General features: G+C 40.4%; 1 protein-coding gene across 1 annotated transcript in view; it reads right to left on the minus strand.

Annotated features, from left to right (window-relative positions):
• ntng2b (netrin g2b) overlaps positions 1–15,564 on the minus strand; it is a 50,260-nt gene extending 34,696 nt beyond the window's left edge. Inside the window, exons 1-3 of the mRNA XM_056732105.1 lie at positions 15,286–15,564; positions 13,649–14,304; positions 1,393–2,036 (exon numbers count right to left, since the gene is read on the minus strand). Of these exons, the coding sequence (XP_056588083.1) occupies positions 1,393–2,036; positions 13,649–13,924 (920 nt within the window). The 5' untranslated portion in view covers positions 13,925–14,304; positions 15,286–15,564. The remainder of the gene's footprint in view (positions 1–1,392; positions 2,037–13,648; positions 14,305–15,285) is intronic.
• Between the last annotated feature and the right edge of the window lie 634 nt (positions 15,565–16,198).

The following is a 16,198-nucleotide window of genomic DNA, read 5'->3' on the forward strand; positions in this document are numbered from 1 at the left end:
CTGTTAACACGCTATCAGTAGCTGTCATATTAACACCCTACAGGTAGTTATATCTGTCCAAGTAATGACTCAACCGTTATTGCACATCATTTGTGCATCTCCAGGTACAGGAAATGCTTATTGGACACGTTCTTAGCTAGACACAAGAGATGATATAACCATAACAAGCATCTGTTTGTCTCCGCAACAAACACAAATCTGATTAGATGAGCTGTTGTGAACGGTTTATGAGTAATAACTTGCAAAACTCACATTGGGGCAGAGTAGATTACTCTTCATCTAAGACTGCTTAAACACGTCCATGCATCCAGAGGGGAATTACAGTAACTTAAGATCTTATTAGGATTTTTCATAAATTTGTTTTAGAAAAGCAAATTTGTAACTTTTTTAATTGTGAACAGGTCCATCGAGTTAAATAATCAAATCTCACGAGCAACCGACAATGCACAAAATATATAAAAGATTAAAAGTTGTGTTTCTTGAAATATCTTCAAATATAAATGCGACAAATGTACAATGTGACAAAATTTTGCTTTTTTTCTGCAATGTATGTCATTTTGTCTGATAATTGCAAATTTTACTCGTGTACTTCTAATGTGTTTCTCTAAAAGTTTTACGCAATGTCTGTTCTTATTAATTCAGACATGTTTTTTTGTCATGATTCTGCCTCACCTTGTCATGTCTTTCTTGATCTCGTGGCGGATTTAGGCAGGATCCCTTGTTTTATGTGGAGAGAGGCAGTTTGGCCCACTTGGCTTTCCATATGCTCTCTCCAGTCTCGTCTCTGTTTGCCCCATTGCGGGAAGTCTTAAGTTTATTGTTTATATCCCATCGTGGGTATAATTTTAAATATTAAAGTTATTTGTTGTGTGCACTGCCGCCTGCGCTTGGGTTCTTCCTCCAAATTCATGACTTTTCTATATTGAACTATTCATTCATTGGACATATTTTTCGTAATGTTACGTCTAGCTTTTTGCAATTGTGGTATGTTTCTCAAAACATTTTACTTAATTTTTACAACTTTTTGTCTCACAATGTTGAAACTCTTGTCATTTTAATTTAATTCTCAAAATGTCATAACTTTACTCTCATAAACTTACAAGTACATTTTTTGCTGTTATTTACATTTTAGCACAAAAAGCTGTCATATGCAGCGCACCATCAGGGTGATCCAATGTCTTTTTATCATCAAACATTACTGTTTTTTTTAGCTTTCAAATAAGTTAACATACTAATGGTTGGATCCTAAAATGATTATTTAAGATTTTTAAATATGAATGCTTCTATAAAACTAATATTTATAATAACAATTATTATTAATATAATAATAATGCTCCTTTCCCCCTTATCTGTAGTTACGATAAGATAAAAACAGGTTTGTCTGTTTCTCACCTGGCAAGGACTTCCACGTTAGAGATGGCGTAGAAGTATTTCATCAGGTTGTCTCTCTGGACGTACGTTCCTCCGAGAGCGGGCCTGAGCAGCCGAAGCCTCAGATCTGTGAACGTGAAGAAATCCCGCAGGCCTTTCATGCTCTCCATCCGTGTGTATAACCCCTCCATGTTGAGCAATCTCTGTCCGGCGAAGATGGCAAACCGCGAGCGCACATCGAACCGCACCACCTTCTCATTCTTAGAGCCGACCCAGCGGGAGTACTGCTCCGTACAGATGACCCGCGTGGCGTTGGCCGCGTTCAGTTCCCGCACTTGTCTGGGCGGCATGCCGAAGGTGTCGATGCAGTCGTCTGCGTAATACTGGTAGGGCTGCCACGTGCGGCCGAAGTTCAGAGATTTTTCTAGAACCATAATCGTGGGCCGGCCGTACTCGAAGGTGATCTGGATGTCGTCTGTAAGCTCGAGGGTTTTGTTCCAGGTCAGGGTGATGTTGGCTTGAAGAGGTTCGGGAAACCGACTCCACGTGACCGTCTGCCAGTATGTGATCAGACCACTGCGCTCTCGGTCCTGCATCAGCTGCGGCGGGTGAGCCAGGTCGGGGTTAGACGCATCACATTCATCACTACAGAGGTATGGATTCTCCTGCAGACAAAGACAAGAGCGAGACGGCCGCTGAGAGAGAGACGGACACTGCTTGGGTGTAAGATAGACAGATGGACAACAGTACTGTAAGTGGAAGACGTACGGATGAATGAGTGTGACTGTGAGTGAGAGACACAGAGAGAAACAGACCGGAAGAGAGAGAGAGAGACAGATTGAGGGAGAAGAGAAAGTATGTGATAGAAAGAGAGACAGATGATGTGTTTGTGAGATATTTAGAATGGGAGACTGACAGAAAGTGTGTCTTACAGAGAGACAAACTGTGTGTGTTTGTGTTAAAGTAAGAGAGAGAGAGAGAGAGAGAGAGAGAGATGTAAAAAGGGTGCCAGTATGGTTTTGTGTTTGTGACAGTTTTGTGACGGTGGGATCAAGTGTGTTATAGAAAGAAAGAGAGAAACATGCCATGAGACTTACAAAAGAAAGCGTTAGAACGAAAGAGAAAAAGATTGATAATACAAACAGAGAGAGAGAGAAAGAGAGAGAGAGAGAAAGAGATAGAGAGAGAGAGTGATTGCTAGAGAGACAGAACGTTACACACACACACACACACATGGAGCGAGAGGGTTGTCATATAGTAAAACTACTGTGAAGAAATCCTCTGGCTTTTATGAAAAGCAAAGACTGCAGGGAGTCTTGATGTGTGAGCACAGAAAACTGCACAAGTGCATCATTAAAAATCTAGGTCAATTTTATCAGCTTTATAAAATCATGCAAGAAAATGATAACATCTAACCACCACGCGCACACAACCTGAACACACACACACAAACCTACACACACAGACACACACAATCATAAACACACACAGACACACACACAAACCTAAACACACACAGACACACACACAAACCCAAGTAACACACACAGAGTTTGTGGTTATGCTGCGTGTGGGCAGTTGTGTTTAAATTTGCTCACTCAGCAGATTTTCAGCTCTGTTCGTCTGTCAACATATCTGATATGATCCCATCAACACTTCAGTTCACACCACCCACAGAGAGATAACGGAGGGAAATAAACATACTGCTTCTCTTTTGTTCTTCATCTCTAAAAAATAGGATCCACGACATACACAAATGCTGCTTAATAAAAAGAAACACACACCCATACAGACAAACCTCATAAGCTTGTTACAGCACAACATCTAGGGAAATACACTATACGATTTATGAAGGCAGGCACGCGGAGAATAAAAAATAAATTAAAGCAGAGATAAAACAAAATGTGTGCATGTGCGAGAGACACAGCGAGAAAAAGAGCGCTGCTGATGAAATAAAGTCTTGAGGTTCTGAGGCTGTGCATCTTCCCTCGTCGGCCCAGAACGCTCACGGATAAGTTCACTGCGAAGAGATGGAACCTTAAAACAGCTGAGCAATGGACGTTGTGGTTGGTCACCTTACATGTCTAATCCTATCATTTTGTTGTGCTGCGTTATGTTTCCGTCCTCTCCAAGATCACATTGCTCAGTGCTGCCTGTCATTTCTATACAATGTTGATTCCTGTCTTCCTCCATCTCTCTCTCTCTTTAATGTTATTAGAGAAATCTCGTTCTGTTAGAATCACAGTCTGTTTCATAGACACTGCAGACAGACAGGATCAGACAGCATCTGACCTCACTACAACATCTGCGCACACGCCTTCGAACATGTAAACATGCAAACACACACACAACCCCAGACACACTAACACTATAAGTGGATTAAGGAAGAGAATGCGAGACAGAAACATTCACTGAAATCCACTGAGACTCAACCCTGCGACCAGTGTCGGATGAATCTAGTTACTTTGTAATTAGTTACTGTCATTTATTTACTTTTCCAGTGAAAAATGTATTTTTTTCTAATTAAACTAAATACTTGTATTATATGTGTGTGAAATAGTGGAATTGACATCAAAATTCAAAGTCTGACTTAAAAATAACGTCCTTTAATGGATAATTCTCACATTTGTAATACGTTGGTAAGTTAATAATATAACTTTATATAGTTTTATATTATTTATTTGAATGAATTAAAAAAGCTGTTTCATGTCTTTTCTTGAATCACTCGACTCATCGAGGTTGATATAGGATATAGAAAGTAATTAATAATGAGTAATTATATTTTTGGAGAGAGTAATTTGTACAGTAACGTTATTACACTATTGAACATGTAATTAGTAACTAGTAATGAATCATTTTTTAAGAGTAACTTGCCGACACTGCCAGCGACACACTTAGTGTCATGATGAGGACAGAACCCATGCGCAGGCAGACAAAGGGTAAACACAAAACTTTATTAAACAAAAGGAAAACCCACAATGGGGAAAACACGGCGAACAAAACAATAATCAAAACTAAAAAAACTTCCTCGAGGGGAATAAAACACGGTCATTACTAAACCAAAACAATACCATGCACATTCTCCACATAAAACACATGGGTCTGACACACTTAGTGTGTTAACGTGTGAAGTGTGTGTGCAGTTTGTGTGTATCTGTATGTAAGTGTACATTTGTATGTGTGTTTATGCATTTACATGTGAGCATCTGTGCATGCGGCCCTGTGATGCACCAGCCACCTGTCCAGGGTTTCCCCGCTTCAGTCCGTCACAGCCGGTACAGTCTCCAGGATTCCCAGTGACCCCAATAGGGATAAGCGGTATGGGGGATGGATGAATTGGTGTGTGCGTGCTTTGGTTTCATGCATGTTTTGTTTGAATGCATTTTAGCGAGTTTTATAGCACGGTTGGGTGAAATAGGACAAACCCAAGCGTTGAGTTAAATTTCATGTAGAATTTCTAGATTAGATTCAATTTACACGGTTATATGCATATAATATATATAATATTATACATAATATATAATATAATTTTGTAAACTCTATTTTTTTCTATTTTCAACCCAATGTTGGAACAAAACGGGATGAACCAAACCATTGGGTTGAAGATTAACCTATCTTGAGATGATTGTATCCCAAATGCTGGGTTGCTTTAACCTATTGTTGGGTAGAATATAAAACAATTCTGGGTAATTTTAATCCTACAGCTGGGTTTGTCCCTTTTTTGACTCAATACTTGGTTGAAAATAATGCAACATTTTTGAGAGCGTATAGAATGCACACCGTCCAAGAAATGAAATGAGACCATTCTAAATGTTATTTAATCAGGATTTCTAGATGTATTGTGGCCATTCCAGCCCAGTGTATGTTGAATTTCAACTAAATCAAACCTCAGGAGTGACAAAAAGTCATCCAAATGCAACGTGAAAGACTGACAGTATGACACTTGGAAACTGTAATAAAAATCCAGGTTATAGCATAAAAAAAACTTTTTGAACTTTTCCTAATTACATATAGAAATATGACTGTTCTTTTGCTTCAAAGTGAATATGAACTTGTTTTCTTTGCAGTATTTGTGGTTTGATGGTTTTCTGTTTCTACGATTTTCATTTTCTGCAAATAAATGCAAATGCAACATTTTTTATTTGAGCTTTGGTAGAAATATTGTTAGTAGTTCACATAAAAAACCAAAAATGACTATGAATAGTACCTGAAAAACTACTTTTTACACGGCTGTATATTTGAACCTAAGACCAAAGTATATCAAAAATAATTTAAAAGAACAAAAAAGGTTCAGGGTTGTGTTAATTCAAACAAACAGCTGCGTTTCTCCATATTTGACCCAACTATAAGTTATTTTATATAGTGTGCATATGTGTGCGTCTGCTACCCACACCGTCTGAGACAGAATCTTCCAGCTAATGAATTATTTATTTGCGTCTTTGCCGTGACCTTGTCGTAATAATGCATGTGGCAAAGAGGCAAAACTAGAATGTATATGCACATGCTTGTTTTTCCAGCCCCATATACACACACACGCATGTTCTGTACACACCAACTGTTCCGGCAGGTGGCCCACATCCCTACGCTCCTGGAACAATTATCCGCATTGGAATCCCGTGGCTGGTACAGCACCCAGCGTGGATCTAGATTCCCGTCACGCCATCCACATTACAGCCTGATAAACCAACCAACTGGAGCATTACATCACCGTTCAACTGGAACTTCACTTATGCATAGTACTGTACGGCACGGTACAGCTCACTTTTGCGCGTTTTTCCACCTGGTAAAGTAGCACATACTTCGAGTACAACCTCGGTTGAGGTTCCAAGTGTACCATGCCGATACCAAAACATGACGCGTTTACACACAGATTGGGCCGAGAAGAATCATTAAATTGAATACGCACATGATTACGCATTTTACTAAACCTGTCGTACTAAACCTGATGGTGCCATGCCGTGGAAAAGCGCCATTAGACCCCCTCGCATCCCATTCAAGTGGTTAGATCTCCCCCATCTGTCTGTTCGTGTCTCTCTTCATTGCTTTGTTTCCTCTCTGTAGATTTATGTACCTTTAGATATTTTGTGTGTGCGCGAGTTATAGCAGCATTTAAGAAACCGGGAGAACGCAATGTGCGCTCCATTCAGTTTTACGAGAACATCTAAGAATACAACACTCGAAGGAATATACAGGGAAACGTCAAACTCTAGTGTGCTGCCTCCATGTCAAGTAGCTTCCTTATGAGACGCCATCCAAAACCAAACTGAACCTCACAAGGGCCTAGACCGAATATGCAGTTTTTCATCCTACGATTTTTTCTCAGTGATGGCGAAACCAGAGCCGACAGAACAGCGGAGCTCACCTGGTGTTTCAGCACAGGTGCGTGCCGCGATGAAGTGTAAATATAGCCAATGGAAAATGCGTATTTCGTGACTTCTTCCAACAAGAGTGCAAAAGCTGTTCTTTAATAAAACTTCACAAAGTCCTTGCAGACGCATTCGTCTTTTCCAAATGAAACCCTGTGAGGTCAACGCTTCGGAAAGTTTTCCTTTATAAGTTCCTCGCATTAGCATTCTGGGTGTTTTGGATAAACAATAACAGTAATCTCACATCGCCAAACACGTAATCAATCACTTTAAGATATTACAACATTCAGGGTGGAGGGGTTGAATATGAGATTTGGAAGAGAAAGCAATTTTATGCTGCGAGGCCAGTCGTATAACACACTCGATCCCTTTTTTAAACACAATTGTCACAAATGCTTTTATAGTTTCAGCTCATTGCATGAGCCGCGTTCAACACCGATGTAAAACAACAACATGCTGCATATAGTAAGCAGTTTTAAGTATGAATGTATTAAGTTATACTGCATATTTTTTGGTGGAAATGTAGTCGCACTTCTGTATTCTGTATAATTCTATCTCCATTCTACTATCATTTCTCTTTCTCCTTCCTGTTTCTCTCTGTGTATTCTATTTATAGCCGTGGCTCATTTGTGCATGTAAATCAGAGAGTGCTGTTGTGTAGCGTGAGGGTCTCTACCTTTATACACGCACCGCAACATATGTTCACACGTTCACACCTCTCGTGGTTTTAAGAAACGTGGCTGCGTGTTTTCAGAAACATGCATGACAAACACAAAAATGCTGTGATTCCCTTATATTATTAGGGAGCTTTCTCTCACTTCCTCCCCCTTACTCTCGTTCTCAATAATAGCAACCAGCTCACAAACATGCACAAACTGGGACAGACTTGCAACGAAAGCATGCCAACACTTTCATGGCCACGAAACGCACACACACACTATAAAAAGAGTAATACACAACTGCCTTATTCACTGTGAAAAATGAAGAGTTGCCTTAACTTTCAAGACAATTCGCAGCACAGCCTTTTGAGTTTACTCAACTTTTGGCCAAGTATTTCACCTAACAATTAACTGAGTAATGTCACATGACTGTAGTAATAGAGTTGAACCAACTTAAAATAATTATGTAATCAACTAGTCACTCAACTATAGACTTAGTTGACCCAACTCCAAAGATCATGTTTTATATAAAATTAATGTATAATTGTTCTATTGTTATGTACACACGCTCTACTTAATAGATATATTATGTTTAAGTTACTGCTTAACCTGTTTATGTTTTAAACATTTTAGTAGTGTATTTTAGTGTCATTTACTTTCAGACCTCAAGCACATGAGCGTCAATGATAGTTACAATCATCAAACATCATATAGTTAAAAAAGGAACTCTAAATACTTAAGGTAACTTACAATGACAACAAAAACTAAAATATAGCCAACAAACACTTAAATAACAATAATTTTAACCGGCAAATTGAAAATCCTGCAATGCATGCTGGGAACCTTCAAACCATAGAATTGCTTTTTGAGATTACACAATTTGGCAAATTGGTAAAACTTCTTGACGCACTTTGGACAATCACTTAGATATCTATGTACAGTCAACAAAATAATCTTTCTTGGTACCATATTTAGACTAATTTTGTGCAGCATACTCAAAATAATAGATTCTACTACAAAAAACTTTGTTCAAGTTACTTTATTACCTTTGTTGGGAGAACAATTTGAATTTGTATTTTTTACAGTGTTGAGTGACTCGTGATTATTTGAAGTAAAAATCATTTTTTCAGACTCTCTGAGTTATGTTGATGTTCTTCAGTTGGTTAACATTACTTTAGTGACTCTCTCTTATGTGAGTTTGTCATTTCCTTGGAAGGATAAATACCGGAGAGCATATGTCTTTTGTGAAGTGCTGACTGTGCCGGCCTGCTTCCCCCCGTCATGGCCCATTAAAGCCCACATCAATATTAAAGAGCCTGGGACGACCCGAGGAACATTCCAGAAGCAGGTCCATTAGCACAACTACAGAACAACAACTAAGTAAGTGGTCGATATATTTGAAGTAACAATCAAAATGATTTTTTTTTGATCAAATAACAAACAAATCTGCCAAACAAGACTTTAAGGATTAGAAGAATATCAACCAAACAATAACATTCTGTCCTTATGACTTCAGCACATTTTTGTCTTTTCCACACAACAGAAGCAAACGGTGATCGAAAAATGACACAACGGCACTATTAAAGTATTATAAAAGTCCATAAGTCTCCTGAAGAGATGAAGAACAGACACACATCTCCTTTTATGTTCCACCCCTGGTGTGTAAATTGTGACAAAGTGTTTGGTTGCACTATTCCTGTTATTTTGTGTACACTACTGTTTGAAAGTTTAGGGTCACTTACACAACTTCATCTTTTTATAGACAGCCGCCGATAAATTAAAGGTTTTTTAAAAGAAATATTGTTTGTATTTGCATTTATTTGCAGAAAATTAACAGTGAAGAAACAGGTGAAAATAACAGTAAAGATGCGGTGTATTTGTTCAGACCTCAAATACTGCAAACAAGGAAACAAGTTCAGATTCGCTTTTAAGCAACACAACAGTCATATTTCTATATATAGAAAATATTTCATGTGTTCTTTGAAAAAGTTCAACGATGATTTTTTTATGTGATAACCTGTTTTTGTTTTGTTTTCACATGTCAATGCTGTCAGTCGTTCACATTGATGTTAGATGACTTGATGTCACTCCTGAGGTTTGATTTTGTTGAAATGCAACAAACACGGACTGGAATGACAATAATACATCCAGAAATGATGATAACATATATAGAATAATAGTAAGACTGAGAGGAGAACACACATGAGAATGATGTCAAAAAATAAAACTGTTATATTTGATCATCTTCGGTGTAGTCAATCTGTTTAAAGGTTTTAAGAACATGAGACACATTACAGTGAAGTGACCCTGAAGTCTTGACCCTGAAGTGTAAGAGCGTTCTTTCTGTTTGACATTAAAGCAATCATTAACTGTTGAGTGTCTGATAGCTTCTCCATTTCCTCTTCTCCGGACCAGTAAATGTCTTTCTCTCAGATTTCCATCATCATCCTCGCTCCATTATTGAAAGACTCAGTTTCTTCAGAATCATGTTTAATGAACAGTGTTGTGTGTTTGTGGGTCTGCAGTGCACATGTTTTTACACGACATTGCGGTGTGTGTGGATAATTTCATTTGAACTAATCAGTGTTGTATTTCCTCTTTTCCCCTGATACTAATGTTTGTTTAATCGCTTGTTCTATCTGCAGCCCGCCGCTTTTTCTGCTTTATCATATTGCGATAATCTGTGTTATTCCATATCATGGATATCTCAGAGCCTGGAGATCATTATTCACTCATGTTTTTAAAGGGAAAAATCACCCAAAAATAAAAATTCTGTCATCCCTCACGTTGTTCCAAATCTGTCTAAATAATATTTGGAAGAACAGTTTGTGGACCCCCTTGACTGCCATGGTAGGAAAATGCACTGTATAGAGAAGATATTTGGAAGAATGTCGAATGCAAAACAGTGCTGGTGCACTTTTGACTCCCGTTGTCATTTTTCTTTTAGTACTTTTTTTGTAGTCCCTTTAAGTTAACCTTTAACAATGGTACCGATATTATACACAATCTAAAGGTTTTGTCACTTTGTGGTACTGGCTGCTTTTGTTTGGGAAAAAAAGGAACACCATACTGTCATGGCGATAACTTGCGCACTGGTAAGCATTAACATATTCAGATTTCTTCAATGCTAAAGTATTGCTAACTTGTTTATTGACATCACTTTAAAGTCAAGCCTTTTTCCCTTTATAAAACTCAGTTTATAAAACCCTAGGCGTCTCCTCAGCGCATGACCTCCGTGCCCTTGAGAATCCCCTTTGAAGCTGCTGTTAATGAGGTGATGGTTTCTGTTCCTGTGAGCTTTGCTCTGCCAACAAATTCCACGTGGGTAAACAACACTTCTGCCTCCTCCTCTCCATGTCTGCTGACCTCAGCTGCATTTTTTTTTTGTGGTCGGTGACCCGCACAGCACATCCTGCTCGAATCCTGCTTCAAGACCTCTAACCCCATGATGGGCATCGGTTGGCATCGTTCTCCAAACCCTCAATATTTTGCTTGGACATGGTGGCCGGTGGTTAAAAGGCCTCGCAAACATGCTGGAGGTCTGCACAAAAACATCTGCCTTAGGTCCCGCAAGGCCGGAAACTACTCGACAGTCTGCATTGTGTATTTGTGTCTTTAATGGGCTGAAGTAAGCATGTAGGGAAACAACACAGATGATTCAGTTTATATCACACCTGCATCCTCCTGAGAGGTAGTGTGTTCTAAAAGGACAACGGTTCTGAGATGGTGTGCAGCAGATTTTCAAAGGGTGCTTATTTGTGTGCATGCTTTTCGGGGATAACAGCTCTTTAAGTTATACAATGAAAGAAATTAAAGTTTTTGAGAGAGAGAGAGAGAGAGAGAGAGAGAAAGAGAGAGAGAGACCAAAACATCCTGAGAAAATGCCAAATTGGTTTCCAACCCAAATACGGCACATCCGATCATATATACACTCTTCGTACCTTAATTGACAAAGAAACAAACCAAAAGAAAAGAAAGCTCTACTCATGCTTTGTTGACTTCAAAAAAGCTTTTGACTCAATCTGGCATGAGGGACTTTTTCTTCAGTTGATTCAATGTGGCACCGGAGGAAAAACCTACGACATCATCAAATCAATGTACACCAATTTGCACATTTGCAGTTAAAATTGGCAACAAGCACACAGACTTTCTCTCCCAGAGTCGTGGAGTGAGACAGGGCTGTAGTCTAAGTCCTACACTATTTAACATTTACATGAATGAATTAGCTGGAGCTCTAGAACAGTCACCAGCACCAGGTCCGACCTTACAAGACACCGAAGTGAAATGCCTCCTGTTTGCAGAAGATATGGTGCTGCTGTCACCCACAAAGAGGGTCTACAGCAACATCTGGACACCCTGCACACTTTCTGCCAAACATGGGCCATATCGGTTAACCTTAAGAAGACTTGAGTCATGATACTCCAAAAAAAGCCCAGTAGCCAAAACCAACATCACCGTTTCAAACTAAACATTGTGCCCCTAGAACACACCAAGAACTACACATATCTCGGTATAAACATTAGTAACACCGGAAACTTAAACAAGGCTGTGAAAGACCTGAGAGACAAGGCACGAAAAGCCTCTTACGCAATCAAAAAGAATATTAAAATTGACATCCCAACCGTAATCTGGCTGAAAATAATACAATCAATTATAGAACCAATCGTGCTGTATGGAAGTGAGGTTTGGGGTCCTCTCGCCCACCAAGAGTTCAGCAGATGGGACAAACACCCAATAGAGATTCTGCAAACAGAAATGTGTAAAAACATTCTACGGGTACAGAGAAAAACTCCAAACAACGCCTGCAGAGCAGAATTAGGACTGTATCCTCTAATCCTTAAAATACAAAAAAGAACTTTAAAATTCTACACACACCTTAAGAACAGCGACACAGACACACTCCATCACAAAGCCTTAAGTCATCAAGAGCTGAGCCCAGAGAGAAACCCCTTCATCCAACTGATCTCACAACTAACTCTACAACCCCAAACATACCCAAGTCAACCCCAAACCCCAGCCAGACTAAACCAAATGATGAAAACACAAAAAGAGAAATATCTCAAACACTGGACAGAAGCAACAGCTCAGCACAGTAAACTGGAATGCTATCTGTCACTAAAGAGAGAATATAAAGTGTCAGAATACCTCACAAGCGTATCAGACCCTAAACTAAGAAAAGTGTTGAGCATGTACAGACTCAGTGATCACCAGCTCACTGTAGAGACGGGCAGACACAGACACACATGGACACCGAGAGAAGAGCGACTGTGTCCACACTGCACACACAATCAAGTGGAAACAGAGCTGCACTTTCTCCTCTCCTGTCCCAACTACACACACATCAGAGAAACATTCTTCCCCCAGTTTACAAACTTACACAAAGACTTTGACCAGTTTCAACAAAAGGACAAGATCTCATACATACTGGGAGAAAACTCAAGAAGCTCAAACCTGCTGCAAGATATGTCAAGTCCTGCCACGACCAAAGAACAACCAGCACAACACAAAACAACACTGAGAGGACAACACACACAAACTGACACTATCACCCTCATTGAGAACTTTAATTAAAACTCTTTTTCTGTTTATATTGAGATGTATATATATAGATTTTTACTTATAGACTTTTAATTTTATTCTATCTTATTTTCTATCTTAATCTGTATTTCTGCATGTTTATATTTAATCTTGTGCTTTGGCAATGTAAATTTTCTTTTATCATGCCAATAAAGCTCCTTTGAATCTTGAGAGAGAGAGAGAGAGAGAGAGAGAGAGAGTGGCTGCATATGATATTTTAAATCTCTAAAAAATATGTGATATGTTAGTATGTATCACATTCTTGTATACAATAAAATTGGACTGCCTCCATCCCATCAACTCCACGCCCTCTCCACAGAAACACGCCTTTCAAAAGCATAGAGGCTAAATGATTGACAGGCAGAAAGTTTCTGAACAAAGTTCTGACAGTTGTTTGTCTTTTTAACAGAGCCCGGGACTGTCACCAATAATTTCTCAGGACACCTATTTCCGTGACGTCAGTCAGGTAGTAAAAGTTTAAAAGTGATATTCACAGAATCTCTCACAGCAATTATATTTACGCACTAGGCAGATTGTCTCTAAAGGGAATAACGGTGCATTTAATATATACACTTGTGCGTATTCACTGAGAACTGAGCCCACAAACTTTCCGCTGGTAATGCATTAAAGCTACATAGAGTTTTCACTCTCATACAGTAAGTTTGGGGAACTCACCAGCGTGCAGAATCTCTCCGGCGGGTTCCCGCAGGTGACGCCAGGCGGCTCGACGCGGATGCGCATGTACTCCTTCACGGACTGTGCTTTGGGTTGGCACGCGTAATGCTCCCACAACGCGCCGTCGTCCGTGCTCACCAGCGACTTGCACAGGTCGTACTGGCCTCGGGCTCGCGCCAGCACGTGCACCAGCAAGAAGAGGAGCCCCGCGCGTGCACGCATGGTAGGCGCACGACCGACAGAGGGTCCGGAGAAACGGGATCGCGGTGGATTCATTGGGGGGACTTTGTATCACTGGTGGTCAAGTTAAAACATCCCATAACGTCACCAACGTCATGCTTTGGTTTATTCAGGACACAGTCAAATATCTTGATTAAAAAGTGTTTCCCGTAATGAGGGGAATCTTTGTAAATCGAGTTTATTGTGTTGTGTGTCTTCTTCACTTCTGTCCTGATGTGTTCCCTCAAAGATGCTGATGCTTCTCGTCGGACTCACATCCATAGCAGCACCTGTCCTGATGCGCCACAGAGCATAGTGTTATGCTGAAGGTCAGTGTCCCACACAAAAAGTGCGATGTCTCGCTTTTAAACTCAAGAAATGTTCTTCCACTTCTTCCCGTCACTCGCGCGACATTTCACCGGCCGCTGTCCGTGGTTCTGAAAGAAAAGCCCCTAACATGTTAACTTCACGTCTCACATACACAGACACATGATGTCATTCTGTTTTTTTATGCGATGGTTTTTAGTTGACGGTTTAATTTGCCAACACCCCTAAACAGACGTTGGATGTCATCTCGCGAGCTGCCAGCAGTCCGGACAGATGGCCGGTCGCGTACAACACGAGTCTGCTGTGCGGAACATGCACACACTTCACAGATAAAAGCTGTTCAAAGCAAGACTTCTAGAACGAGCCTGGGCAGATATATTTCTGGTTTAGCCGTGCAGTTGTTGCACGATTTTACTCTGGTTGCAAAAACAGTGCATGCCTACACTGTAAATGTGTTTTTCCGTGTAAATCGAGTCGTTTTGTACTCATGTTTCATTTTCACTTTAACAGTTTTTGAAACACATCCGTGTCTATTTGATAGTTCTGATCCATTGTCTTCTCTAAATTTCAGAGCTGAATTGGGCTCAGAAAAGTCGTTAAACTCCTACTCTTTTGCATTTTTGCACATTTGGTCGTGTTTCGCGTAAAGACGTGGGAAGTTCAGATATGGATACTCTATTCAAAATAGAAACATCTAAAACAATACCAACACATTTAGGTTTCTCAGCTTGGAAAGTAATAACAGACTAAACGTGACTAAAGTTGATTAATTGTAAGAGTTCAGCTCGCGCTTTCCTCCGCAGCACGCGCGGGGTGTGTCGTGCGCGTCCCGTCAGCTCCGATATAAAGATGAGAAACTGCGAGATACGAAGCCGTGATAAAACACGTTTATACACCGAGACTCACGGTAAGAGAGCTGCTTTTGAGATCTAACACGATCAGAAACAACTTTTTAGCCGTTCAGACATAAATCAAAAGTGATGAGCCCGGACAGATGAGGGGTTCGGCCCGTTTCAGAAAGAGAGGAGCTGGTCTCTATACCACTCGTCTCATCCGGCTTGTTGTTGTAATAGTAGTTGGGATGTACTCACCGTGAGGTGCTGTCCCGGTGCTTTAGGCACTCACTCGGGTCCGGTACCGTGCCGTTACGCCGCCGCCTCCCGCAGCGAGGATGTGGTTCTTCCGCGTTTGTTTGTAGCGTTTATTCCTCCCTGCCCGGATAGTTTTTATAAAACAGCCCGCGAGATGCGCACACACAAGAGGAAGGTGCCCTACTTCTGCCGGAGATACTGGATTACCGGAGGAGGGCGTGTGTGAAGTATCCAAAAGTGAGAAGATCGACTTGTGTGCGTCCTCCGTACTTTACCGGATCGGATTTGCCCTGTGTGTTCAAGGGCAGCGAGCTTCGTGGCACATATCCCTCCCCTCTCTCCCTCATCTCTCCCTCCCTCCCTCTCTCTCTCTCTCTCTCTCTCTCTCTCTCTCTCTAATCCATTTAACCATCACTCTCAATCACTATCTAAGCCTTTATCTGCGGGCTTGAGCCAGGCTGGCCCGGCTGTTCTGCTGTCGTCTTTGAGGGTCTGAAACGGAGCTGTCCCGGCGGTGCTGAGCGCACGGTTCCGCACTCTGGGACACCAGGGAATCCTTTGCGGTTTACGCACTACAGAAGGCACCGATGGGGCACTTTCGTCTTTTTTTTCCCTTCTTTCCCTTTTCTTTCTTTTATGGATGATTTGGTTATGTAACCCTGAATGGTTAGTTTGGTTTGGTCAGAGTTTTATCACAACATTTTAAGTGTAGACAGTGTGTATTCATAAAATGAAAAGTATGGTGGCCTCAAAAACTATCTGCAAAGCAAAGACAATTATTTCATTCATTTAGAATAAAAAATAACAAGGTGCAGTTATTTAAATAAGAAAAAAATGTTATTCAATCAAATTGGAAAAGTTATTCTTGTGTATTGGCATCTTGCGCTATAGGCGGGAATACAGAGTTATTTCT

The sequence above is a fragment of the Triplophysa dalaica genome, chromosome 19 (assembly GCF_015846415.1).
Source record: "Triplophysa dalaica isolate WHDGS20190420 chromosome 19, ASM1584641v1, whole genome shotgun sequence".
NCBI classification, from domain to species: Eukaryota; Metazoa; Chordata; class Actinopteri; order Cypriniformes; family Nemacheilidae; genus Triplophysa; species Triplophysa dalaica.